Here is a 27,810-nt window from a genome sequence, read left to right as displayed (position 1 = left end):
AATAAATAAATAAAATCTTTAAAATATATATATATATATATATATATATATATATATATATATATATATATAAAATACTTAGGGGATAAATCTGACAAAAGCTGTGCTCATGGATTGGAAGAGTCAATGTCATTAAGATGTAGATTCTCAATAAATGAAAGAAGATGGGATTGGGAGGGAGAAAAACCATAAGAGACTCTTAATCTCACAAAACAAACTGAGGGTTGCTGGGGGGAGGGGGGTTGGGAGGAGGAGGTGGGGTTATGGACATTGGGGAGGGTATGTGCTTTGGTGAGTGCTGTGAAGTGTGTAAACCTGGCGATTCACAGACCTGTACCCCTGGGGATAAAAATATATTATATGTTCATAAAAAATTAAAAATTAAAAAAAAAAAGATGTAGATTCTCCCCAAGTTGATCTATAAACTCAACATGACCCTGATCAGAATCCCAGCAGGCATTTTATAGTACCTGAGAAGGTAATTCACATGGGACTACAAAGGACCTAGAATACCAGACTACTTTCTTTTTTTTTTTTTAAAGATTATATTTATTTATTTGACAGACAGAGATCAGAAGTAGGCAGAGAGGCAGGCAGAGAGAGAGAGAGAGAGAGAGAGGGAAGCAGGCTTCCTGCGGAGCAGGGAGCCCGATGCAGGGCTCGATCCCAGGACCCTGAGATCATGACCCGAGCCAAAGGCAGCAGCCCAAACCACTGAGCCACCCAGGCGCCCCACCAGACTACTTTCTTTAAAAGTTGCATCTCAGTCCATTCACTCCTGAGTATTTATCCAAAAGAAATAAAAGCATACGTCCACACAATAACTTATACGTGACTATTCATGGAAGCTTTATTTGTAACAGCCCAGGCCAGGAAATAACCCACAAGAATATCAACAGGTGAATGGGTAAATAGCCTGTGATATATCCATACAGTGGAATACTACTGGGCAGTACAAAGGAATAAAATATTAGTAAAACGTATGAATCACAAAATAATTATGCTGAAGCATAAGAAGCCAGACCAAAAAAAGAGTACAGGTTACATTATTACACTTACATAAAAATCTAGAAAAACAAAAGCTAATCTATAATGACAGAAAGCAGATCAGTGGTTGCCTGGAGGGTAGGGGGGTAAGGAGAGGAAGGAGGGGGGAATTGCATACGAAGGGGCCCAAGGAAACTGTTCAAGGTGTTGATATGTTCATTACCTTTATTGCAGTGATGTCTCACAAGTATATACATATGACAAAACATCACATGTATACTTTAAATATATGTAGTTTATTCATGTAGGTTTACCTCAGTAAAGCTGTTTTCTTAATTTACTTTTTAATTAATTTATTTATTTGAGAGAGAGAGAGAGAGAGAGAGTGTGTGTGTGTGTGTAGGGAGGAGAGGGAGAGGGAGAGAATCTCAAGCAGACTCCCCACTGAGTGTCAACCTCCAACACAGGTCTCAATCTCACAACCCTGAGATCATGACCTGAGCCAAAATCAAGAATCGCATACTCAACTGTCCAAGACACCCAGGCACCCCAGGTGCAAAAGAGGGATTAAAAGCACAAAAAAAGAAGGATGCCTGGGTGACTCCATCAGTTAAGCATCTGCCTTCGACTCAGGTCATGATCCCAGGGTTCACGGATCAAGCCCCGCATCAGGCTCTCTGTTCAATGGGGAGCCTGCTTTTCCCTTCACCTTCTGCTCCCCTATTTGCACTCTGTCTCTCTTTCTCACAAATAAACAAATTAAAAAAAAAAAACTTAAAACACACACACACACAAAGGAGATCCAAAGGGACACAAGTTTCCAGAAGGGCTAGGGCAGCTTTATCAATCATGGCTTCATGATGAAATCACCTTAAGCCACTTTGAAAGTCCTGATGCTTTCGCCCAAGATAATCAGGAGTTCTGGAGATTCCCAGGTGTGTGCAATGGTGAGAACTGGTGAGAGGTATGGGAGAATCTAAGAGCCTACAAGGACTACAAGGTGAAGGGAAGTGTGCAGGGTGTGGAAAGGAGGTAAGTACTGGGTGGGTAGATGTCACCAGAAAGTTGCCCAAGGTGGAGGGATCCTATGTGGAAAGCTGGAGGCAGGCTGCAGAGGACTACACTCCTAGGGATGTAAAGGGTAGAAAGAAGTCATGACCATGAATGAAGCATGTGTACCTTGGAAGTTTATAGTCTCTAACAAAATCAGCATCTGTGTATAGCTCACGAAGATGGTGGGCAGAATCATCCAGATCTCTGGCTGGCTCCCTCTTTCTGAACCCTGGTCTTGGAAAGTCCCACTCTTAGGAAACTGTCCCGAAGATCTTTCAGTTACTATAGCTCAGAGAACAAAAGGAGGGGTTGCCCCTGTGGTAGACAGGAACAGCGTGAAGGATACGAAAGCATCCATGGCCTCAGCTCTTCCTCAAAACTGGAGACTCTGAATGGGGGCAGCTTCAGAATCAGCTGAGGGCTAGGTGCCTAGAGTGGGGCCCAAGTGTCTATATTTTTAATAAATCCTTCAGGCTCCCAAAGTTTCAGCACCACCACTAACCCACTAGTGAACGCGACTTCCACTGAAAATATCCCAAGCTCATGTCCACTCTCCAATTCCAGCTTTCCAAGTGGGTGAAGAGGGGTAATAAAGAGTTTCTGATATTAGTTTATCATGCAGAAGACGGGGTGGGGCAGGAACAGATTCTGAGGAGAGGAAGTTGAGTGGTACCTTCTATAGAGGAGGAAAGGGTCCTGAACGGGCTTATGGGGCAACCTCCTCACAGCTAGTGGTTACCGATCCACAGCGGTCAATAAGACAAGGCCAGCCCCTTAGCAGAAGTGGGACTTGGTCACACATGCTCTCCAAGTCTTGATAAAAAGTGATCTCTTGGCCCTTGATGTTTCCACCTCCTCTGCTCATGATGTCATGGAAACTTTAGTGCGGCTGGGTCTGTAAACACTGCCTTTAACTGTGGTGAGGAAACCAAAGCCCTTCAGGGGTTGTAACAGGGGCTGGAGGCAACAAGCAGCTAAGAGAGTGTAGTAGAGCCGCCCCCACCCTCAGGAAGCCCACCAGGCCAGAAACACCAGTGGGCCAGAATGGGGCGGGAGACAACCCATCACACTGTCCATCTGGGGCAGAGGAATGGAAGCAACGAAGGAAGGACAGAGGTGGCAGGGAGGGCAAGGGTCCAGCCAAGGCAGGACAACTCCCGTGCCTTGTCCAAGAGCCTCGAAAAGTCCAGGCACCTGCTGAGTGAAAGAAGACATCTTTATTGGCTGATCAAGGGAAGAAGGTACAGTCGATACTCCCATAAGCCACTGGTGTCAGGTTCACTTCTTCCGAGGCCAGTTTTCACCAAGATGACTATACTGAGCATCATTCCGATCCCGAAGGGGCTAGGAGGTGAGAAGGGAAATCAGTGAGGCAGGGTCAGATTCTCCCAGGGAAGACCCCAGTAGGCCCCAGAGATGAGAGCTCATGCCTGAGTTTTCCAGCCCTGCCATTGATGAGTTCCCCGCTAGAACCCTTCATCCATACACAGAACACCTAGCAACAGCCTCTTCCTCCCTTCCCATTCCCCTCCCATTCATGTCTCTTTCCCCTCACAGCTCACCTGATAGAGCTGGTCATTTTCCAACAGAACTTGAGTGTCAGCAGCTAGAAGAAACGGGGAAAGAGTCATCAAGGGCCTAGGAGGAGGGGACAGTGAGACCCCATGAACACTACAAGAGGACAGCAGCTGGTCGTACCCTCAGAAGTCTACATGGGCAATATGGGCACAAGTCTTCCAATAACCAGAGTTAGGAATCCTTAGAGATTGCAAGAGTGACTCCCAGAGGAGACACAACCCACTGCCAGCCCCATTCTTTGCAGGTCCGCACTCACACCCACATCCACAACATACGTGTGCACGTGTGCATGCAAGAATGCACACTCTGTCCCTTCCACTTACCCTTAGAGAACCTTCCAGTCTCATGTCCAGAAAAGCAATAGACTCCCAAAGCAAGGAGCAGAGTGGCGATTAGGTCAGCGATGATAATGCCAGCCAGGGTAGCTAAGTCCAGCTCCACACAGTTCTGACACACTGCAGGGGGGCGGGGATGAGAGGAGAACTGGAGAGCCTTCAAGACCAGGGAACCATCTCTGCCTCGTAGGGCAACCCCGGGACCTCACACCAGGACCCAAACTTCAGTAAGATCCCTAGAGAAAGGCCTGCTGATACCCTTGCTACATCCACCTCCACCCTTCATCCCAAGGAATCCCTGAAAAGGAGCCGAGAAGCAGTACCAGCTTCGTAAGAATGCAAACAAGTCTGCAGGGCCAAACCGCTCTCCCAACCCAGCCTCTACTGCTTGAGTACCAAGGCCCCTGCTATTTTTTTTTTTTTCCATTAGTTAAGCTCCAAAGTCTGGTGCACACCATTACAAGAGGGACCCCCACTTTGTTTGGAGAACAGGTTGGTCCAGCATGGTCCTTTCTGGCTATAAGCTTCTCATATCCAGAGGTCCCATTCATTTCAAACCAGAGGGTCCAGAAGGCACATACTTCGAAAATATACTTGCGTAAAAGGGCGTTTGTGTTCTTGTTCATCTGTCCCGTTGCACATATACATTCCTCGTGGGTCCAGGTTGCGTTTTCCCAAGTTCCACATTTTACCATGTGGTAATGGCTGTGTTCCCTCCCACCACTCGATGTTGGTGTCACACCTCAGGAACACCATGTCCTCAAGCTCTTCTACGGTTATCTTGGAGGGGCTCCCTACGAGGAAAACAACAGCAAACCAAAACCCAACCAGGACTGCAGCCAGCTGTTTGGTCTGCAGCAGATGCCTTATTCTGCTGAGTTTGTACTTGAAAAGGACCACTTTCTAAGTCTAGGACAATTTATGGTTTCTAGTGTGAGAGACAGAAGTCACAAGATAAAGGCTTTGGGAGGCTCCCCATGAACTACAGGGGCCAGGAAGGATGCAAGGATTCAGTCCCAGCAGAGGACAGACCCTGATGGACATGGAGCCAAATTGGAAATCATGGAGCCAACTGGATCTAAGAACCTTCCTGGAAAGAAGTTCAGACCACTGATTAGAAGTAGAAGGGGAGGGGCCCCTGGGTGGTTCAGTGGGATAAGCCTCTGCCTTCAGCTCAGGTGGTGATCCCGGGATCCTGGGATCCTGGAATCGAGCCCTGCATCGGGTTTTCTGCTTGGCTGGAAGCCTGCTTCCCCTTCTCTCTCTGCCTGCCTTTCTGCCTACTTGTGATCTCTTTCTGTGTTAAATAAATAAATAAAATCTTAAAAAAAAATAAAAGTAGAAGAAGAGTATAGATTACTGAAACATTCAAGAAATATGGAAATGCAGAAGACTGTTCCTTGGCTGGAGATGTCCACATTTGTTTTCCAACAAAACTTTTTTTTTTTAAGATTTTATTTATTTATTTGAGAAAGAGATAGAGAGCAGGAGCAGGGTGGGGGAGGGAGAGAGGGAGGGGCGGATGGAGAAGTAGCCTTCCTGCTGAGCAGGGAGCCCAAGGAGGGGCTCAACAAGGGGCTGGATGAGGGGTTCAATCTCTTGACCCTGAGATAATGACCTGAGCCGAAGGCAGATGCTTAACTAACTAAGTCACGTAGGTGCCCCTCCAACAAAGCTTCTAATTCTACTTCCCAGCCATCTATAACCCTCCCACTTCAGCTTCTCATCCTCTTCCCTCCCGCTTTGCCCCTGCCCCCACAACTACCAAGAGAATAGGACTCTCGTCAGTAACGTCTTTCTTGGGACCAGTGATGGTTGGGGTAGGAGAAAAGCTGGTATGGATTACTAGCCCAGCAATCCAGAAGAACACCCCGGGAAAAATCCCATGTAAAGATTTTTATTTGTTCTAACCTTGCTTAAGGGTAAGGAGGTAGAAAAAATTGTTTTATCAAATTCATTCTTGGTGCGTCACACAAGTCAAGGCTTCTAGGGAGTTTGAGGGCTGGAGGTATACGCAGGGCCTTTCTAGATCCACTGAACTGTTTTGACTGAGAACACCTCCACAACCCACAGAGACATGAGAATCTGTATCTCCAATCCCAGGGAAAAGTGGAATCCAGATTCTCCCTGAATTCATATTCCATTACCAATTTGAATACAAAAGCATCTTCTGGAAAATCCCCCAAAGAGCTGTTTCTTGTGCATCTCACACAGGCCAAGGTTATATCACATCCTATAATCATGCTTTCCATGAGGATCTGTTTCCATTGGAAATCCTGGATGTCCCAAAGCATTTGTCCCAGTTTGCCTGAGATTGAGGGGGTTTCTGGGACAAGACACTACCAGTTTTAAAACCAGGCAAACCAAGATGAGTTGATCATCTTACCATCCCAGATATGCCCTCCTTCCTTCTCCACCTAAACTCAACTTTCTCTTAAAACATCCCCCTGAGTACGGGGTCATGGCTCCGTATGGTGACAAATGATGGCCAAATCACTAAGAGTACTAATCCCAGAGCCTCCCTGTCCTAGAAGAAATAGTGTTCCCTTATCAGTCCTAGGCTCAGGCTCCTGCAAACGGCACATTTCCTGCAGATCTCTGGCCTAAGGCCCTTAGAGGGGCATTCAAGGCCAACATACATGCCTAGGTAGACTCAAAGCCAAGAGCCTGTTTCCCAATCTGAACCCTGTACTACATCCCAGCCCTGCTCTCCTTGACAACTCTGCTTGAAAGTGAAGCTAGCACTGAGAAGGACTTTAACATGGAGCCCAATCCAGGTGCAAATGTTCCTCTTGCGTCCCTTGTCCAAGATGTCCTCACCATCTAGAGAAGCCTTACCTTGGGAGAGAAGGACAGCCAATATCAGGCCAGCCAGAAACCTACAGTGTTCCATTTTCCAGCAGAATTCCTTCAGTAGGTAGACCCAGGTCACAGAACTATCCACCAGGGTGAAAGACACCCTCCTCCCACTGACTCATGGGTACCCGGAAAAAGTAAAGGTGTGGGGGAGGAACCAGAAGACGCCTATCTGTCTGCTCTCTGCCGTTGATCAGAGGAGACTGTCAGGGCAGGGGCAGAGTGGGGGTGGGGTAGAAAGGAAGCAGGTGCAAATGGTTCTTTCTCTGAGCACAGAGCTTGGGGGTGAGGTGAAAGAGATAGCAGAGAATGTGGAAAATGTTGCCTAGACCTCTAGGAAGTAAAAGAAGGTGTAGGATGTTCTTTCCCAACTCACTGATGAAAAACAGTAATTCCAGAGTTTCTGTCAACAGCGTAACTACATTTACTCACCCCTGAAAACTCACCCCCAGCTCTCAAAACCCTTGAGAAATACTGTGAACCCCATCCCATAAGCCATACCAGCAAGGTTCCTCCCATTTCTGGTCTTTCTTGGGACTCCGCCCAAGGTCCTCCTTGGACAGCCTGGGACACCAGACTACAAGTAGCTTTTTAAACCAGACGTTTGAATCCCAGCTCCAATACTGCCTACCCAGTGGGCCTGAGCCAGTCATGGAATTTTTCAGAGCCTAATTCTCTGCGTATGCCAGTAAGGATTCAGACAAAAAGTTTTCATGGTACATGAGATACCACATTTGCTCAGTAAGAGACAGTTATTAATAACAATGTGATTGACTCACCAGGAGACAAGAGGACTTTTCTCCCCTGTGGCCTATGAGGATCCAAACTCTCTACGCTGTCCAAGTCAGACTGTAATTTACCTGAGGGCAGAGATAGCACATGTCTTGCTCCCTTCTGTATCTCCAACACCTGGCTTGTGCCTGGCACATAACTAGAGGTTCTGTAGATGTTTTTGTTGACTCACTGATGGACTGGCTGAGGGAGCCAGGGGCCTAAGATCCTGGACTTGGTTCAGGCTCTGACGCCTGGAAATATATGGCTTGTCTTGTTCCAATTTTCCTACCTATTCTCATCCAGGCAGGCCCCTTTTTGATGATCTTGTCTCCAAAGAGCAGTGAAAAATTCCTGAATAAGGGCTTGAGCACGTAAGGTTTCTCACTTAAATTCACGAGTTCTAGCAACCAACTGACATCCTAGCAACAAGAGGTGGCAGAGATGTTTACCCCTCTCATGAAGAAAGGGGCCCATCTCCTACCCAGAACCCAAGGGGTTTCTCTGTGCAAGCTGTCTCTGAGATGGAGAAGCAGTCCTCTCTCCCTTTCCCTCCCACATCTTCCCATTCTCTACTCCTTCACAAGCAAGATACATATGCACCTGCAGACCTCCTGAGGCCCCTCTCTGCCCACGTTTGAAGTAGAGGGTGGTGGTTCTGGATTCAAGCCTTCTTTCAGGGGCCCCAGGCTGAGGGATGCTGGGCGGAGCCAGACGAGCTGCTCTGCAGGCTGGCGGGCTGCTGGGAGTTGCTTCGTGCTTCTTTCGGGGGAAAGACAGAGACTGACATGGAACCAGGGAAGCATCTGGCTGGCCTCATCTTGGCTGTCACTCTTCTTCAAGGTACGGGGTTCTGGTAGTCTGGAGAAAGGCTCAGGGGAAGAGATCATTACTGGGAAAGAAATGGTATTGGGATCTCTAACCTCAAGGCTACCTCAGACGTCACACTAGAATTCTGAGAAAGAAGGGCAAAATGAAGCCTCTTACTGTTCTCTGCTAGAGAGAAGCAGTGTCCAGTGGGAGAGATGGGGTCCTTGTCTCTTAAGAAATGAAAACAGCAGACTTTACTGGCTAGAGGGAAGACCCGGATGCCGCCATCTTAGGTTGAATGTAGCCCAAAAGGGCACAGGCCAGGGACCTGAAAAGAATAAGTGTGTGTTCCTTAACTCAGAGCTGGAGTTCGGGGGAGAACTATAAGGCACTCACCCAGTTGGTCATAGGTCCAACAGGTCAACAAATATGAGTGAGATCCTGCTACATGATATGCTAGGAGGATATAAGGAAGGATAAGAACCTTCTGCCCTAGTGAGCTTATAGTCTAATTGGAGAGAGAAGCTTCGGTGTCACTAGACTAAGTGTAAGGTCCAATATAGGATGCCTGGATGAATATTCTGTTGGGCATAAACAATGGGAAGTGGATGACCTGGGTTGATGCCTGGAATCTGGACTAGAGATGGTTCTCCACACGCTGAGGGAAACACGAAAGTTGCTGGAATCATACAAGGATTACATGAGATGTGAGGAGGAGGGCCTGAGGATGGAACCGAGAGGATATTAACCTTTAAAGGGCAGTTAGAGGGGCGCCTGGGTGACTCAGCGGGTTAAGCCTGTGCCTCAGCTCAGGTCATGATCTCCAATTCCTGGGATCAAGCCCCACATCAGGCTCTCTGCTCAGCGGGGAGCCTGCTTCTCCCTCCCCCCACCCTCTGCCTGCCTCTCTGCCCACCTCTGATCTCTGTCAAATAAATAAATAAAATCTTTTTAAAGAATAAATAAATAAATAAATAAAGGGTAGTTAGAGAAAAACATCTCACAAGAGATAAGAGGACGATCAAAGAGCTGGAATAATCAGATAATGCAACACGAAGGGAGCAGAGAACTTCCAAAAGGAAAGAATCACCAATAATGAAATATTATAGAGACGTCCTGCTGATAGAAGAATATATTTAAAAGTTTAAGCCTGTGGGATTTAACAAAATAAAGGCCACAGTTGATTTATAACCCTTTCATTGGGGTAGTATGAGGGGGAACCGAATGGAAGTGTGTAGAAGATGAAGACGGTGATGAAGTACCAAGTGTAGACTGTCTTTAAAGACGTTTGGATGAGAAGAGAAGAGAGTTTGAGTGGTAAATAGAAAAGGACATAGGATCTAAGATGAAATATTTTTGAGTGTGAGAGAAATGTGAGCCCATTTCTAGGCTAAAGGAAAACGCAGAGAGTAGAGCAAGTTCCTGGAGCTGATGTTGAAAGGGTGGGGTCAAGGACGCAGAGGAGAAGGCAAGAGAGAGGAAGTGCAAATGGCTTTGGCCATGGGTAGGTGTGTAGTTGGGAAGGAAGCTGGAGAAGGTCATTACGGCATCTACGTTCTCAATGACCTAAGTGGTAGACGATGCCACTTGCTAAAACTGAGCTTGGTGTTCCTGAGTGGGGGACTCAAGGAGGACAGTGAGAGTTTAGAATGATTTCTGCAGGAAATTGGGGGGAAGAGCCACTGAAGACCACACAGGTGGAGGGGCAGGGCTGAAAGCCTGTGTGAAGCAGCTAGATATAGCAGAAAGAGCAATGGAAACCGGAACTCTGGGTCCAGATCAGCCACCAGTGAGCTGTGTGAACTTGGATGATCCCTCCTTCCTATGGGCTCTGTCCTCTTACCAGTCAGCCTAGGAAATTTGGCTACATGAGCACTCAAATCCTAAAAAGAAAGAAGACTCACAGAAGCAAAATTAAAGGATGTTAGCAATCAGCTGGACCCTCTCTCCTATAGAATCTGAGTTAGAACAAGGGGTCCCTTTGTCCCTCCCATGGTGATCAGGTGGTCAAGAAGGGCCGCTGGTGAGAAATCTGCTTAACTGTTTGCTTTGCTTTTTTTTTTTTTAATTCACTCATTCATCCATTCCTGCACTCACTCAACAAATATAAAGCTACCATGTTCCAAACTCTGTTAAGTACAATTAATAATCATTTCAACCTTGCAAGAAGTTCTAAAACAGCTGACTCCTTCCAACTATTTCCATACTTTTTTTTCCCCTTCATACTTTGACTCATGCTTCATCTGTCCCCACCATACACTCCACCTCTAGACACACTACTTCTCTGTCCTTTTCCAACCTATGTCTTTGCTCCGCTCCTCCTTCTCCCCAGGATGCCTTTTTCTGTCCAGCGAACTCCCAATCATTCAAGTTCCAACCAAATGTCACTTTCTCTGTTAAGTTTTCCCTGTCCCTGACTCTTGGGCAAAATCAATAGCTTCTAGCCCCTTTCAAATGCATTCGCATGAATACTAAAGATAATTTATATGTTCTATTATGTTAGTTACATCGGTGTTTATTTTTCCTGCTTCACTGTAAACTCTTTGGAGGCAACAAGTTAGTTCTTTGTATCACCACTCCTGTCTTTCACACAGCTTAATCAAGTCAGGTACATCAGTGTACCTGGTAAATGTTTGCATTCAATCCAATTGAACTGAATTCTGGTGCTACTTCTCTGTAGTACAACAAGGAACGCAACTCCACTACTCTTGAGTTTTGAGACAGATTTGAAGGCTATTGAATAGCTACCCCCCACCCCAGGACCTCCAGGGTTTCTACAAAAAAAAATAAAAATAAATAAAAAATGGATTACCAAGGCTGAGGATTTTAGAAGTACTCAAAAAGCCTTTAGTTCACGTAAACCCACTTTTGATGGAGCTTTAGCAGCTAAAAAAAAAAAAAAAAAAAAAGCAGAGTGAGGGCGCCTGGGTGGCTCAGTGGGTTAAAGCCTCTGCCTTCGGCTCAGGTCATGATCCCACGGTCCTGGGATTGAGCCCCGCATCGGGCTCTCTGCTCAGCAGGGAGCCTGCTTCCCCCTCTCTCTCTTCCTGCCTCTCTGCCTACTTGTGATCTCTATCTGTCAAATAAAATCTTTAAAAAAAAAAAAGCAGAGCATTCCAGACCATGCGTGCAATACTTTGATGTCTATTGCCGTATAGTTCTGATGCTAACCATCCAGAATTAACATTAGACCCCACAGGTCAAGGGCACTGTGCCCAACAAGACTGCCCTCCCTTTGAGTTCCAGGCACAAGTTCAGTGGTTCCTATACCACCTAAACTTCTGACAAGCTGGGTACAAACCTGGAGGGTTTGTACAATTTGACGATTGGTTACAACTCACAAAACTCAAGAAAGCACATATTTACTATTACAGCTCAAATTTTTAAAAATAGATTTATTTGGGATACCTGGGAGGCTCAGTTGGTTAGGCGGTTGCCTTCGGCTCGGGTCATGGTCCCAGCGTCCTGGGATCGAGTCCCACATTGGGCTCCTTGCTCAGCAGGGAGCCTGCTTCTCCCTCTGCCTCTGCTGCCACTCTGCCTGCCTGTGCTCGCTCGCTCTCTCTCTCTCTCTCTGACAAATAAATAAATAAAATATTTTTTTTTAAATAGATTTATTTATTTACTTACTTACTTACTTGTTTGAGAGAGAGCATGAGCAGAGTGAGGAGCAAAAGTAGAGGCAGGCTCCCCACTGAGCAGGGAACCCCAACCTGGGGCTCAGTCCCAGAACTCCAGGACCACGACGTGAGCTGAAGGCAGATGCTTAATGACTGAGCCACCAAGGTGCCCCTTTACTATTACAGTTTAACTATAAAACATAAAATCAGCATTTTTCCAAATGAAGAGATGCGTAAGGTCTGTGAAGGCCCTGAACACAGAGTTCCTGTGCCCTCTCCCTGCAGAAATAGAATACATCACCCTCCTAGTACATTGATACACTCACTAACAAGGAAGCTCCACTGAGAATTTTATTTCCCTTGACTTTTGGGGGGTTTTTTTAGAGAAAGAGGGAGCAGTGGGAGAACAGATGGAGAGGTTGAGAATCTCAAGCAGGCTCTGCGCCCAGCACAAAGTCCAACACGGGACTTGATCTCACCACCCAGATATCATGACCTGACCTGAAACCAAGAGTCAGATGTTCAACCAACAGAGCCATGCATGGGCCCCTCCACTGAGTTTTTGTTTTTGTTTTAGGATTTTATTTTGTTATTTTTCGGAGAGAGAGACCAAGCAGAGGAGAGGCAGGAGGAGGGAAAAAGAGAAGCAGGCTCCCCACCGAGCAGGGAGCCTAATGTGGGGCTCGATCCCAGGATCCTGGGATCTTGACCTTATCCAGAAGCAGACACTTAACCAAATGAGCCACACAGGCACCCCTCCACTGAGTTTTTACTGGAGTTTCACGACATACGTATAATTGATTGAATTGTTGGCCACATGACCGGATTCAGTCTCCAGCTCCCTTCCTCAGATAAGCTCAGATTCCAGATTACACAGGTCTTGACCAGCCCCATCCTGAGTCATCTCATAACACAAATTCATGTATGGTCCAAAAGACCACCAAGGGGAACCTGAGTGGCTCAGTCGGTTGAGCATCCAACTCTTGATTTCGGCTCAGATCATGATCACAGGGTTGTGGGATCAAGCTCCGAGTGGAGCTCCATGCTCAGCAGGGAGTCTGCTTCTCTCTCTCTCCATCTCCCCCTACCCTCCCCCTACCATATGCTCTCTCATGCTTTCTCGCAAATAAATAAATAAATAAATCTTTTAAAAAATAAATAAATAAGCCCACCAAGAATAACACAGACACTCCTATCACTCGTGAAATTCCAAGGGTTTAGAAACTCCTTCCCAGGAATCTATGACAAAGACCGGACAAATTCTTTATTATACAACACCTTGAATTCAATTTGGTGAGTTAGGCTACAACCCAGGGAGGTAAATATAGATACTGCCCACTCTTAGATTAGGATATCTATCTTGGCCTTGAATGACCAAGGAAATGATTACCTCAGGGCATCTGGACAACTCTATACCCAGCTAATACTCTGTCTCTCTTCTATCTCTATAGGTACGACAGCCGAGACGAAACAAGGTAGTGTGAATGGCTTCTTTCTATCCTCAAACTCTGAGGAAATTCATGGAAATATGGTTCCTACACTAGAAGCCCTAGAGGACTGAGTGACAGAAAGGATAGGATGATGGGTAATAATAGCAGTCAACCAAACGACTGGCCAGTCATGATCTTTCTGGGCAGCTTTCCTGAAGTCAAGCAATTAGCTCTCTAATTCTTGGAGTAGAAACAGGACCCCAGCAGCTAGGCACTATTCAAAGTGGGACCCATGAACCAACACCACTGGCATCAAGTTAGAAATGCTCCATTTCAGCTCTTTCCCAGAACTACTAAGCAGAATCTGAAATTCTCACTAGATTGCCCATAGGAACCATGTGCACAGTAAAGTTTGAGAAGAGCTGCTACAGTGGTCTTGTTCTGATACCTCGAGGCAGGGAAAATTTCAGAAGAGAGATCCTTAACAGACGGTGACTTTTCCCTTTTCAGAAGTTCCTGTGGTAAAACTAGATGGCGATCAAGAAGATGGTTCAGTACTTCTGATTTGTGACTCAAAAGACACAAAGATCACATGGTATAAAGATGGGAAACCAGAAAATTCCTCGAATGGTGCTAAGCTGAATCTGGGAAGCAGTATCAAGGACCCTCAAGGGATATATCAGTGTGAAGGATCAAAGGGCATTTCAAAACCATTCCAAATATATTACAGAAGTATGTAATCCCCTTTGGTTTGTTTGTTATCTATCTATCTAGCAGTACTCGCTATTCTGGTGGGCTTCTTATCCTTGGTGAGTATGGGAATAGACACTAACCAGTTCTCGTTCTCTCAATCTCTGCTTGCCTCTTTTTGAATATAACAAGACAATTCCCTCATCTTCTTAGAAAAGCATACCAAAAGCATACCTGGTCCTATAAAGCCTGGTTTAATTCTGGATAGGCAGTCATGAATTGGAGCCATCATCTATTTATATAAACTGAGTTGGGGTAGTTTCAGGGAGACAGAGGAGATTACAAGGTGAGCAGCAATGAAATGAAGAAGGCAGATGACCACAGAGAAGGGGATCTGATCTTCCTTGTATTTCACATATTTCCTGATGGTCAGACTTTATAGGTTTCCCCAGAATGCCTGGGAGATGGGGGGATATCAGGAAGTGTTGCATGCTTAAGTCCCAGGATCTTCCCAGGCAATTCCCCTAACAAACCTTGCACAGAGAGAAGAGTCTGCTACCCTAGATGGAGGCATTAGCACGTGTAGGCAAGAGAAAAAGATTCAGGAGAACCACTTTCACACCTTGAAGGTGCCTTGTCCCTCCCTTTCCCCATAGTGTGTCAGAACTGCATTGACCTGAACGCAGGCACTGTATCCAGCTTTGTCTTCGCCGAAATCATCAGCTTTTTATTCCTTGCTGTCGGGGTTTACTTCATTGCTGGACAGGATGGAGTTCGCCAGTCCAGAGGTAAAAGAATGTTCCTCAGTGAGAAACGAGACCACCGGGGACCCTCAGTTTCCTTCCTACCAAAGTAGACCCTGTAGAAGAGATGAGGTGGGCACGTGTTGCCATCTAGCCCAACTGGGTGAAAAGGATCCTGTTGTGTTCACAGCATATTTACCTGTCTCAAGAACCACCTCCCTCTGATTTTCCTCCGATTCCTCTGAATTTAAAAAAAAAAAAAAAAAGCTACTTGATTGAACTAAGACATACAGAGAGAAACATACATGAATGGCAAGCACACAGCTAAACAAGCAAAGGTACCCATGAATCCAACACCCAGTTCAAGAAAGAGAGTATTACCCACACCCTAGACATCCCCCTTGTGGTCAATTCCAGCCTCTACCCATCCCCCAAAAACAGTATTATCCCGACTTATTGATCAATTTTGCCTGTTTACATTCCTTATGTCAATGCACTCATACAAAAGTACTCCTGTGTGTGTGCTTCTGTTACTCAAAAAACATGCCTGTGAAATCTTTCCACCTTGTTCTAGTTCACTCACTCATTACTGTTTAGTACTCCAGTGTGTGAATATAACCCAATTTCTTAGCCTACCTTGCGTTTTTTTGTTTGTTTGTTTTTTGTAGCTTCAGACAAGCAGACTCTGTTGTCCAATGACCAGCTTTACCAGGTAAGGGAGGGGGGAATGAATAATTACTATAATTAATAGTACAATTTGGGGGTGGGGGACAAGTTATTCAGAGGAGACCACACAGATAAGGAATTGCTTAGGGCACACAGGTTGATTACATAGTCACACTTTGGGTCGAATGAAGAGAAGAGAAATGAAGAGAAAGGTTGAGAGAGACTAAGGTCTGGATCCAGTGAGAAAAAGCTGAAGAAACACGGAGAGGGACACCCAAAGAAACTGTAAACAGAGCCTCCGACCTCCTTGTCCTCTTTCACCCCCAGGATCGTGAAGCACCCACTCCAAAGCCTTGCACACAAAAAGCATTCAATAAATGAGCATCAAATTAATTCACAGATGAGGAGGGAGGAGGGAAAATGAGTTTATGACTGTGCTGTTCTTTTTAGCCCCTCAGGGATCGGGAAAATGACCAATATGGCCACCTTCAAGGAAAGCGATTGAGGAAAAATTGAACTCAGGACTCAAAGTAGGTATGTCCTTCTACACCAGTTCTAAAAAATTACCTTTTCTGGGGCACCTGGGTGGCTCAGTAGGGTAAATGTCTGATTCTTGATTTTAGCTCGGGTCATGATCTCAGGGTTGTGATATGGAGCCCTGCACTGGGTTCTGTGCTCAGCGCAGAACCTGCTTAAGATTCTCTCTCTCTCTCTCTCCCTCTCCTTCTGTCCCTCTTCCCCAGCACCTGCTCTCTCATGAAAAACAAAACCTTTCCTTTACCTGCCTTCCCATCTGTTGCCAAACCTATCTCCTTTTTCCAAGAAGCTATAAGCTTAGGGGAGGGTAGGTGACTGATAGTTCTTTGTCGTGAGGGGGCTATCCTGTTCATTGTAGGGTTGTCAGCAGCATCCCTGACCTCTCTCTACCAGATGCCAGGAGTACCCCCAGATGTAACAACCAAAAATATCTCCAGATATTTCAAGTGTCTCCCCCAGGGCAAAATCAACATTCATTACAAACCCCTGACCTCTATTAACCTCTTGATCAACCAATCAAGCAATCAGGAGTTCTGATTCAATCAATCAAGGTTCAATCAAGAAAACAGGACCCAAGCATTATTTGGTTTTCTGAACCAATCCCAATTTTTCTTTTTTTCAATCCAGGTGTTCTCTATGCTGGATAGATCCCAGAAACATGGCATTACACTTTGGAACACTCCTAGCGGAGAGACTTTCAGCCCTAATTCTAGACTCGAGTTTCCCAAAGGTGACAAATGGAGAAGAAAGTCCATCAGAGCAAATATGGATTTTTCTCAAAATAAAACTAAAAGGAAAGTAAAAATATGTATGGTGTTGCATGAGCGCCACCTATTGGGAAATAATTTTCCTGTAAAAGAAAATGGAAAAGGTCCCATAACGCCCTCTATTTGAATATTACTTTTTAAACTTCTAATTTTTATTTACTTTCTGTAATTTACTTTCATAATTTACATCGTTCAAATATGCAATGAAAGGTCTCCCTCCACCTCCATCCCCAGCCATTCTGTTGTCCTTTCCAGAGACAAACAATAGACTAGTTTCTTATGTATCTTTATAAGGTAAATATATAGGTATTTAAATCAGAGGTATTCTAGGCATACATGAGCAAACTCTTTTTTTTTTCATAAGCACTCTTAAGTACACATTATTCTTCCCTTCCCTATTTTTCACACAAATGGTGTCATACTATACATCTTGCACTTTTCACCTAATAAACCTTAAGATTATTTCATATCAGTAAGTAAAGCAGTCTTTTTGAAGTGCAACCACATTACATAGACTCGCTATGATTTATTTAATCATCCCTCATGGATAGACAAAATAATGCTGCCAATATTTTGCTCTTGCAATGCTGCAATGACTAACGTTGTATAAGTGTCATTTTAAAAATAATTTTATAGGGGGTGCCTGGGTGGCTCAGTTGGTTAAACGACCTGGGATCGCATTGGGCATTGGGCAACCTGCTGAGCGGGAGGTCTGCTTCTTCTTCTGACCCCTTCCCCTCTCATGCTCTCTCTCTCTCAAATAAATAAATAAAATTTTTTAAAAATAAAATAAAATAAATAAAAATAAAGGGCACCTGGGTGGCTCAGTGGTTTAAAGCCTCTGACTTCGGCTCAGGTCATGATCCCAGGGTCCTGGGCCCGAGCCACTGGTTGGGCTCTCTGCTCAGAGGGAAGCCTGCTTCCCCCCTTTCCCTCTGCTTTATGTTCCCTCTCTGCTGTGTCTCTCCCTGTTAAATAAATAAAATCTTTTAAACAATAAAAATAAAAATAATTGTATTGAGATATAATTTACATGCTATAAAATTCAGTCATTTTAAGCGATTTGCCCTGTTCTCAGTGACTTTTACAAAATTTACCCAGCTGTGTAATCACCATAATCATTAGAACGGTTCCATCGCCCTCTTAAGATTTCTTCTGCTGTTTGCAGTCATTCCCTGTTTCCAATCTCAGCCCCAGGCAACCACTAATCTCTTTTCTGTCAGATTTGCCTTTTCTGTACATTTCATATAAATGGAATCATACAATATGCTATTAATTTATACAATGTGTTGGACACTTTCATGCCTATCTTTTTGTGGACCCCACGTTTTCATTTCTCTGGGGTTGATACCTGGGAGTGAAGAATTGCTGGGTTGTATGACAAATTTATGTTTAACTTTTTAAAATTCCCTGTACCATTTACATTCCCACTAGCAATGGATGAGGGTTTCTATTTCTCCAAATCCTCACCAATATTTGTTACCTTATTCTTTTTTTAGTATAGCCATTCTCCTAGGTATAAAATGGTATCTTATTTACCTTTAATTTGCATTTCCCTAATAACTAATGTTATTGAACATCTTTTCATATACTTGTCCGCCATTCTTTTATCTTTGGTGAAATGTCTATTCTAAATTTTTTTTTTAATTTGGGTTGTTTGTATGTCTTACTGTTGAATTGAAAGAGGTCTTTATATTTTGAATACGAGTCCTTTATTACATATATGATTTGCAAACACATCTACCAGTCTGTGGCTTATCTTTTCATTCTCTTCATGGTGACTTTTGAAGCCAAAAAATTTTAATTTTGGTGAAGCTTATTTTACCCATTTTTTTAATAGATTGTGCTTTTGGTATCATGCCTAAGAAATCTTTGCCAAACCCAAAGTCACAAAGATTTCTCCTATGTCTTCCTTTTATAGTTTCGAAAGTTTCATAGTTTTATTGTTGACAGATGTAATTTTGAACATACTTAGGACAATTTATAACAAATACAAATAAATGAGATTTGGAAGCCATAATGTATTTGCACTTGTAATTTTATTAAATATTGCCAAATTGCACTTCATGGAGGTTACTCCCAATTACAATAATTGAGAGTGCTTTTTGCTCCATATTTTTTGAACTTTGCCAATCTGATAAGTTAAACATGGCATTGGGACGCCTGAGTGGCTCAGTTGGTTAAGTCGCTGCCTTCTGCTCCGGTCATGATCCTGGGGTCCTGGGACTGAGTCCCACATCGGGCTCCTTGCTCGGCAGGGAGCCTGCTTCCTCTCTCTCTGCCTGCCTCTCTGCCTGCTTGTGTGTACTCTCTCTCTCTCTGACAAATAAATAAAATCTTAAAAAAAAAAAAAAAACTTAAACATGGCATCTCGGTATAGTTTTTTTTTTTTTAAGATTTTATTTATTTATTTGACAGACAGAGATTACAAGTAGGCAGAGAGGCAAACAGAGAGAGAGGGGGAAAGCAGGCTCCCTGCCAAGCAGAGAGCCCGATGTGGGGCTCAATCCCAGGACCCTGGGACCATGACCTGAGCCGAAGGCAGAGGCTTTAATCCACTGAGCCACCCAGGCGCCTCTCAGTATAGTTTTAATTTATGTTTTCCTTATAAAAAAAAATAGAAGTGAACCATGTGTTCTTCCTTCTCATGATATATAGGGTCATATTCTTTTATCTTTTTCTTATTGACTTGCAATAGCCCTTTAATACGAGTGGGAAACTAGATCTTTTGTTTGTAATATTAGTTGTAGATATTTTTCCAATTTTGGTATTCGTTCTTTGACTTGATGATGATTGGTTTTCTGTGTACATTTTATTTACCTGCATATAGTAGAATTCACTGGTCTCTTGCAGCTTCTAGGTTGTTTCCTATTTAGAAAGGTCTTCCCCAATTTAAGATTTTTCTTTCAGGGGTGCCTGGGTGGCTCAGTCAGTTAGCATCTGTCTTCAGCTCAAGTCATGATCCCAGGGTCCTGGGATCCAGCCCCATATTGGGCTGCCTGCTCAGTGGGAAATGCCACTCCCAACTGCTCATTCTCTCTCTCAAATAAAGAAATAAAATCTTTTTTTTTAAAGATTATTATTTTTAAAAAGTTTTCCTATGACTTCGTCTGGCCTTTTTATGGTTTCATTTTATACATTTAAATGAATGATCCATCTTGAATTAATTTTAATGTAAAGGCCTAACATACTAACTTGCACACTGCATAGCTACCCAATCATTCCAGAACTACTTTTTGAATTATCCATCTTATGCCCATTGATTTTGGGGGTTTTTTAAAAAGATTTTGTTTATTTGACAGAGAGAGAGAGAGACAGTGAGAGAGGCAACACAAGCAGGGGGAGTGGGAGAGGGAGAAGCAGGATTCTGCCCAGTAGGCCATGTGGGTTTCAGTCCCAGGACCTTGAGACAAAAACCTGAACCAAATGCAGACACTTAGTGACTAAACCACCCAGGCACTCCATGCCCATTAATTTTAAGTTACCACTCCACCCTCACCAGACTGTAAACTCCAAGCAGGAAAAGACTTGTGTACTTTTTACTAATGTATCTTCAGAAACTAGCATAATGCTGGAATAAGACAAGCATTCAAGGGGCGCCTGGGTGGCTCAGTGGGTTAAGCCGCTGCCTTCGGCTCAGGTCATGATCTCAGGGTCCTGGGATCGAGTCTCGCATCGGGCTCTCTGCTCAGCAGGGAGCCTGCTTCCCTCTCTCTCTCTCTCTGCCTGCCTCTCCATCTACTTGTGATTTCTCTCTGTCAAATAAATAAATAAAATCTTAAAAAAAAAAAAGACAAGCATTCAAATATTGCACAGTGCTGTGTGTGGGTGTATAGCTGGGTGGGAGGCGAAATACACATAACATGAAATTTACCATTTTAAATATTTTAAGTGTACTATTCAGTGGCATTAAATACAATCACATCACCACAAACATTTTGGGAACCTTTTTCATCATCTTAACCTCTGTACTCACTAAAAAATAATTCTCAGGGCACCTGGGTGGCTCAGGTCTCTCAAAGCCTCTGCCTTCGGCTCAGGTCAAGATCTTAGGGTCCTGGGATAGAGCCCTGTGTCGGGCTCTCTGCTCAAAGGGAGCCTGCTTCTCCTCTGTCTCTTCCTGCTGCTCTGCCTACTTGTGATCTCTCTCTCTCTCTCTCTGTCAAATAAATAAATAAATAAATAATAAAATCTTTAAAAAATAAAAATATAATATATAAAAATATAAAAAATAATTCTCCATTCTTCCTTTCCCCCACACCCTGGTAACCTCTATTCTACTATTCTATCCCAATGAATTTGCCTATCCCAGGTGTAACATATAAGTGGAATCATACAATATCTGTCCTTTTGTGTCTGGTTTTTTTCATATAACATAATGTTTTCAAGGTTTATCCATGTTGTGGCATGTATTAGAATTTCAGACCTTTTAAGGCTAGATAATAGTCAATTGTATGTATATACCACATTTTGTTTATCCATTCATTTGTCAATGCACATTTTGATTAGTTTCCCCCTTTTAGCTATTATGAATAACATTGTTATGAACATTGATGTACAAATATCTGTTTGAGTCCCTGCCTTCAGTCCTTTGTGGTATATACTCAGAAGCAGAATTGCTGTATCATACAGTAATTCTGTTTAACTCTATGAGGAACCACCAAAATTTTCCCAAAGTGCTGCGATATTTTACAATCCCATCAGCAATGCTCAAGGGTTCCTTATTTCTCCTCCTCTTCACCAACACTTATTTTCCAATATTTTTTTTAATAGACTTCCTCAAAGATGTGAAGTATTATTTCATTGCAGTTTCAGTTTGCCTTAGTGTCACCAAGCATCTTCTTCGTGGGCTTACTGGCCACTCGTATATCTTCCTTGAAGGAAAGTCTTTTCAAGTCCATTGCCCATTTTTTAATCACACTGTGGTTTGTTGTTGAGTTGTAGAAGTTCTTTATATATTTTGGACATTAATCCTTTATCAGACATGTGATTTACAAATATTTGGCTTCATTCTATGCATTGTCTTTTCACTTGCTCTCTTGAAAAGTATGCTGCTTTCACTGCCTTTGTATACCTCAAAGTAACCTTGTAGCATGCATATTGTCACCCCTTCACAGATAAAACTGAAAGCCAACCCTAGCATATTTTAGCACACTGCCTGACACCTAATAAGAACTCAAAACTTTCTATTAGTGTTATTGCTGTTGTTCTTGTTGCTGTTGCCCCAGAGATAATGATAATCTATGAAGAGTAACAGAACCTGCTTCAAAAGGGCATGTCACTGGAGGGAAAAATAGAAAGGAAAAGCCCACAGAGGTTGCCAGCAGCGCCCAGTATCACCAAGACATGGCACCTCGCAATACACCAGATTTCAAAAACGGCCTAGTGTTTCACCAAACTCCAAACTAACCACCGCCCCATGCCCCCGCCCCCCTGACCCACCCGCCCCCGACCCGCCCCCGACCCTCCCGGCCGGAGCCCAAGGGCCACTTCCGGCCACTTCCGCCCCGCCCAGCCAGCCAGCGCGTGCGCTGTGGAGATGTTTGCGCGCCAGTTCCCAGCGCAGAGGGGCACACCCTGTTTCCGGCGCCCTGATGAGATTCCACAAGGCCCGGCGCCTGATCATGATGTGAGTTCCGGTTGCCGTGCTGAGTCGGAAGTGGGAACCCTTCGGCCCCTGAGACTTGTCGTGTCGTCGCTGGTGGCCCTTCAGGCTCTGGTAAGAGGAAATAGCTTGACGGGAGGGGATCGCTGAGTTTGCGATGAGATTTTCTTCTCCTAGCTGAATGCCACTCCAAGTCTCTGCACTCTTGCCTCCAAAATTGCTTCTCCTGTGCCTTCCTGACCCTTGACCCTCTCCCTCGTGAACTTCGACCCTTTCTTATTTGAGACCCCTTTATGGTGTCCCAGCTTCTGGTACCTCTCCCCATTTTGCCATTCCCCTCCAGAAACAGGCCACAGTGATGGCCTTGCGTTATCTTTGACTTCCTTTCTCTAGAACGACGCCGAGTGGGTGGGTCTCCCTCCTTGCCAGGAATCCCTTATGGAACCTGGAGAGATGAAATGCAAAGCGTAAACAACAAACAGCCAGATGTCAGAGAAGGAGGAATTAAGCACGATTCGCAGCAGTGAAACCAGTTGAACACATATGGCAAGATATTGACATTTCTTAAGGCAGGTGATCATTTCACTACTCAAAACTCCCCTGGCACTGTGCTTCGTGCTCCCTCATCAGTAGGTCGTGGAGGACACTGATAAGATTGAGTATCCGCAGCTCAGGAGCTTATATTTGATGGGTCTTCTCTTTGGAATCAGTTTTTCGCTCCCAGAGCAAGGACTCGTTTGGTCTCATTATTTTGGTCTCCTATGGGAACCCTCCTGAGATAAAATGGGACCCGGGAAAGAATGCTTTTGGCGTTTTGTCTTGAGATCCTTCTAGCTTGTTGATCTGTTGTTAGGATTTGTTACCATTCTAGCCAGACGTGAAAGAATTTTGAGGTGGAACGTATAACATTGAAAGCATTTTCATTCCTTCTTGGTTTAATGCCTCACCAGGACAGAGACCTTAAAAAGCATGATTCACTATAGCATGATTTTGTCAGTCCAGTTTTACGAAGTAGTCTACGTATTTCCCTAAAAGTAACACCCAAGTCTAATGTTAAAACATTTGTGTGCTCTCCTCTTTAAGAGCTGACAATGGCCCTTAGGGATTAGCAGTACTGTTCATAAACAAAAGAGTGAATGGCAGTAGGGAGGGTAAGAGGATTTTGTAGGACTGGAAGTGAATACTTACTGTAGATATAAAACCTTGCAGTAAGTATATCAGAGTGAAATGTGCTTTTAAGTAGGACATTTTTTTTAAGGTTTTATTTATTTACTTGACAGATAGAGATCACAAGTAGATGGAGAGGCAGGCAGAGAGAGAGAGGAGGAAGCAGGCTCCCTGCTGAGCAGAGAGCCCGACAAGGGGCTCGATCCCAGGATCCTGGGATCATGACCCGAACCGGAAGCAGAGGCTTTAACCCACTGAGCCACCCAGGCGCCCCTAAGTAGGACATATTAAAAAGGAAGCAACTCTGGGGCGCCTGGGTGGCTCAGATGGTTAAGTGTCAGACTGCCTCAGGTCATGATCTCTGGCTCCTGAAATGGAGCCCCAGTTCGGGCTCCCTGTTCGGGGGAGTCTGCTTCTCTCTCTCCCCCCCCAATGCCCTCCCCACCCCCCAACCCCTGGCTCATGTTCTTGTGTAATCTCTCTCGTAATCTCTCTCTCTCTCTCTCTAATAAATAAATAAATAAATAAAATCTTTTTTAAAAAAAGAAGGTAATCAAGTCCAAGAGCTCCTAAGGTTTGATGGTGGCACCATCCCAAAGACTGACAACAGAATGGTGCTGTATCTCTGTATGGCAGTGGAAAATAAGAGATTATAAGTAATTGGTGACATTGAATATTAAAATAGACAAAATATTGGGGCACCTGGGTGGCTCAGTCATTAAGTATATGCCTTCGGCTCAGCCCATGGTCCCAGGGTCTTGGGATCAAGCCCCATCTTGGGCTCCTTGCTCAGCAGGAAGCCTGCTTCTCCCTCTCCCACTCCCCCTGCTTGTGTTCCCTCTCTTGTTGTGTCCCTCTCTGTCAAATAAATAAATACATTTTTTTTTTAAATCAGGCTTCCATTTCATCAGACCTGTTGGAGTGGGTGATATCTAGGTACTGTTAAATTTGTGAGACCATCGAACGTATCTTTACTGACATCTCCACAAAGGTTCCCATCATTTTTCCCTTTTTCTGTGAAACTTTTCTGTAAGTGGTTACACAGTATTGGACTATGTAAGTAGTTTTTTCACAGCTTTGAAGCTCATATGAGAAGGATGAACTTAGTAAGGTAGGCAGAAATTTTTTGTTCTTCAAAAAGACATATACCAGAGATGACAAGAGATTTATTTCCATTCTCTATTCTACACATCCTGAGATACCAAAGAGCCTCAAGTGTCTGACCCAGAAGCTTGACCTGCTACTGCAACCCAAGACACACAGTAAAGCCCTTACCTTGAAATAGGATCATGGGTGCCTTCAAAGGAGGTCAGGAGTAATGATATGTAAGATTGAATCATTTAATAAAGATTTATTTGGGACTTTGTGATTGTGATATATAATTCCAGACACAGAAAAAAAACTAATCAGATATGAAATTATACTCAAATTGCTTACTGTCTAGCAAGGTAGAGGTCTGCTTTAGGAATATAATGTAGGAAGTTATAAATCCTATTATAAAATGTAATGGGAAGCTAACGTCTTTTTTTTTTTTTTTAAGATTTATTTGTCTTAGAGAGTGCACATGTGCATGCAGCAGGGAGGGGCAGAGGGAGAGGGAAAGAGAGTCTTAAGCAGACTACAGTTGAGTGTGGAACCTGACATGGAGCTCCGTCCCACACTCTTGAGATCATGACCTGAGCTGAAACCAAGCACTGGACACTTAACCGACTGTGCCATCCAGGCACCTCAGCTTCTTTTTATAATGTAACTGTAATATTGAGAAAGGATAAATCCTGTTTATTTGTCTTGATAGTCTTAGGAGTTTATCTTTTCATATGTTCTGTATTTCTGACTTTCACCTTGCTTCCTTTCTACCTCTTAGAGGTGCAGATAATGCATCTCCTTTGTACTGTTTGTTTTGATTTATTTATTTGAAAGAGAGAGGAGAGAGAGAGAGAGAGCAAAAAAGAGGTGGGGAGAGGCATAGGGAGATGGAGAAGCAGGTTCCCCACCAAGCAGGGAGGCAGATGCAGGGCCTGAACCCAGGACCCTGGGATCATGATCTAAGCTGAAGGAGAGGCTTAACTGACTGAACCACCCAGGCACCCCAAGGTTATTTATTTATTTGTTTCTCAAGGAGAGGACACACAAGCAGGGTTGGGGGTGGGGAGCAGCAGGCATAGGGGTAAGCAGACTCCCCGCTGAACAAGGAGCTGAATGTAGGACTCAATTCCAGGACCCTGGGATCATGACCAGAGGCAAAGGCAGTCACTTAACCTACTGAGCCACCCAGGTGTCCCTAAGATTTTATTTTTAAGTAATCTCTACTCCCAACATGGGGTTTCAGCTTAGAAACTCAACATCAGGAGTTGCATGCTCTACTGCCTGAGCCAGTCAGGTACCCCTCAGGCTGTTTTAAAGCCTCTGCCTCCGGCTCAGGCCATAATCTCAGGGTCCTGGGATCGAGCCCTGCATCGGGCTATCTGCTCATCGGCCAGCCTGCTTCTCCCTCTCTCTCCGCCCGCCTCTCTGCCTACTTGTGATCTCTGTCTGTCAAATAAATAAAGTCTTTTAAAAAAAAAATTCAAACTGGCTTACACAGTATAGGGAGATCCGTTGGCTTTTTTTTTTTTTTTTTTTTTTAATAACTGAAAGACTCCATCTTTCAACACTGTTTTCCTCTATCTTGACTTAGTTTGGTGCTAGGCTTCTTCTAGATGGTGGAAAAATGGCAATTCCAGGGGGGTTTTTTGTTTTGTTTTTTGTTTTTTTTTTTTAAGATTTTATTTCTTTATTTGACAGACAGAGATCACAAGTAGGCAGAGAGGCAGACAGAGAGGGGAAGGGAAGCAGGCTCCCTGCTGAGCAGAGAGCCCAATGTGGGGCTCGATCCCAGGTCCCTGGGATCATGACCTGAGCCGAAGGCAGAGGCTTTAACCCACTGAGCCACCCAGCTGCCCCTCCAGGTTTATTTCTTAACCCTGCTTACCCTTTCTTACCAAGCAGGAAAAAATAGTTCCCTTTTCTGTAGGTTCAGCCAAAGGCCTGAAGCTGGGTGTTCATTGATCCTGATAGGCCTTGTCAGTGTCTTGTGCCCACTCCTCAATCAGTCACTTTGGCCTGAGTATGATGCGTTCTTTTTGGCCAGGCCAGATTTATATGCTCATTCCTAGAGCTAGTGAGTGAGGCCATCCCCTTCTGAACACATGGAGAGGATGGGATGGATCCTCAAAGGAAAAATGTAGGGTGTCATGTTGAAAAAAAGAGGATGTTTCAAAGACAGAAAATGACAAGAGTTCCCTATACTTCTTGCATGCCTCTGGACCTTGGGGTACCTTAAGTTAGAGGTAGGGTGGTAATCAGCCAACAATGAGACAATCGTTAGCATCTCTACGTGAATTAGAGATTAGTTAAGCTTATGCAGTGGTTAAGTGAGGGGGAAGTCCTCTCAAGGAGCATTGTGAATTCCAGCACTAAAGGTGCTATTTTTATTTTTGGGTTATTAAGCTTAACTAAACTATGCATTGCAAAAAATAAAATATATAGAGCAACAGCTAATAGTTCATTTCCTTAAGCAGTAAAGCCCAGAACAATGCTGAGAGGTGACCAGACTGTGTGCCTAAGTCAGTACAGATAATTAGCCATTGCCTCTTACGCAGAAAACACAACCAAGGAGTGTGAAGCAACTGGTGGAGGTGTCTCAGAATTGTCAAGAAGTGTTAGAGTCTCTCTTCCTCCAAAAAATAAGGGTAACTTTTCCGAATTGCATTAGCTTTTGTTGATATGATTCTGTAGGAGTCTTACCTCAGGAGATTAAAGGTAGACCCAAAAAGTTTTTTTCTCCTTCCCTCATTCTTTAAGGCCTCTGTCCTTTTAGCGGTTCAATATCCTTGTGAGCCGAATATTCATACCATTTGTCTCTTCCCCACCCTTTTCAGGGTTGTATTTCTGTGCTTGTGGTCCTAAAAGTTCAGGAAGGGGAGAAAGCTTTCAGGGCACTCCACTCACGCACTCATCCTGTCGGGCCTCTGAGTCCCCTTGGTGCTTGAATGAGGAAGTGTAATCAGACAGATGCAAACACAGGCTCGGTCAGCTCCACTAAATACCTTTGAGGTAAATACCTGTTTGCTGTTCCACATTAGGAATTTGGTGTGCGAACAATGAATCTTGGAACACTGAAAAAATAAAATAAAAATTTTTTTAAAAAGGAATT

At 44.1% G+C, this 27,810-nt stretch overlaps 3 protein-coding genes across 4 annotated transcripts in view; 2 read left to right on the top strand and 1 right to left on the bottom strand.

Annotated features, from left to right (window-relative positions):
• Window positions 1-3,238: 3,238 nt before the first annotated feature.
• On the bottom strand, window positions 3,239-6,980 carry CD3D (CD3d molecule). Its single transcript, XM_004749947.3, has 5 exons — window positions 6,792-6,980; window positions 4,535-4,747; window positions 3,942-4,073; window positions 3,603-3,646; window positions 3,239-3,384 (listed from the first exon to the last, which is right to left on the bottom strand). The coding sequence occupies exons 1-5, from the start codon at window positions 6,844-6,846 to the stop codon at window positions 3,319-3,321; spliced, it is 510 nt and encodes a 169-aa protein (XP_004750004.1). The 5' UTR covers window positions 6,847-6,980; the 3' UTR covers window positions 3,239-3,318.
• Window positions 6,981-8,255: 1,275 nt separating this feature from the next.
• CD3G (CD3g molecule) lies at window positions 8,256-17,312 on the top strand. Of its 2 annotated transcripts, none has more exons than XM_004749949.3 (7): window positions 8,256-8,423; window positions 13,462-13,485; window positions 13,951-14,172; window positions 14,787-14,918; window positions 15,542-15,585; window positions 15,990-16,069; window positions 16,704-17,312. In XM_004749949.3, exons 1-6 carry the CDS (start codon window positions 8,369-8,371, stop codon window positions 16,053-16,055), a joined length of 543 nt encoding a protein of 180 aa, XP_004750006.1. In that variant the 5' UTR covers window positions 8,256-8,368; the 3' UTR covers window positions 16,056-16,069; window positions 16,704-17,312. The 2 variants fall into 2 exon arrangements, with proteins under 2 accessions (XP_004750006.1, XP_004750005.1); XM_004749948.3 differs by having other exon boundaries at window positions 8,260-8,423; window positions 15,990-16,073.
• Window positions 17,313-22,421: 5,109 nt separating this feature from the next.
• Window positions 22,422-27,810, top strand: part of UBE4A (ubiquitination factor E4A) — a 42,427-nt gene continuing 37,038 nt past the window's right edge. The window contains exon 1 of the mRNA XM_045080475.1: window positions 22,422-22,562. The gene's annotated coding sequence lies outside the window, so the exon portion shown is untranslated. The remainder of the gene's footprint in view (window positions 22,563-27,810) is intronic.

Source organism: Mustela putorius, unplaced genomic scaffold (assembly GCF_011764305.1).
Source record: "Mustela putorius furo isolate JIRA1106 unplaced genomic scaffold, ASM1176430v1.1 tig00000460_pilon_pilon_pilon, whole genome shotgun sequence".
In the NCBI taxonomy this organism is placed as follows: domain Eukaryota; kingdom Metazoa; phylum Chordata; class Mammalia; order Carnivora; family Mustelidae; genus Mustela; species Mustela putorius.
The sequence above is the reverse complement of the archived record's forward strand: the minus strand, read 5'-3'. Positions and strand labels throughout refer to the sequence as shown.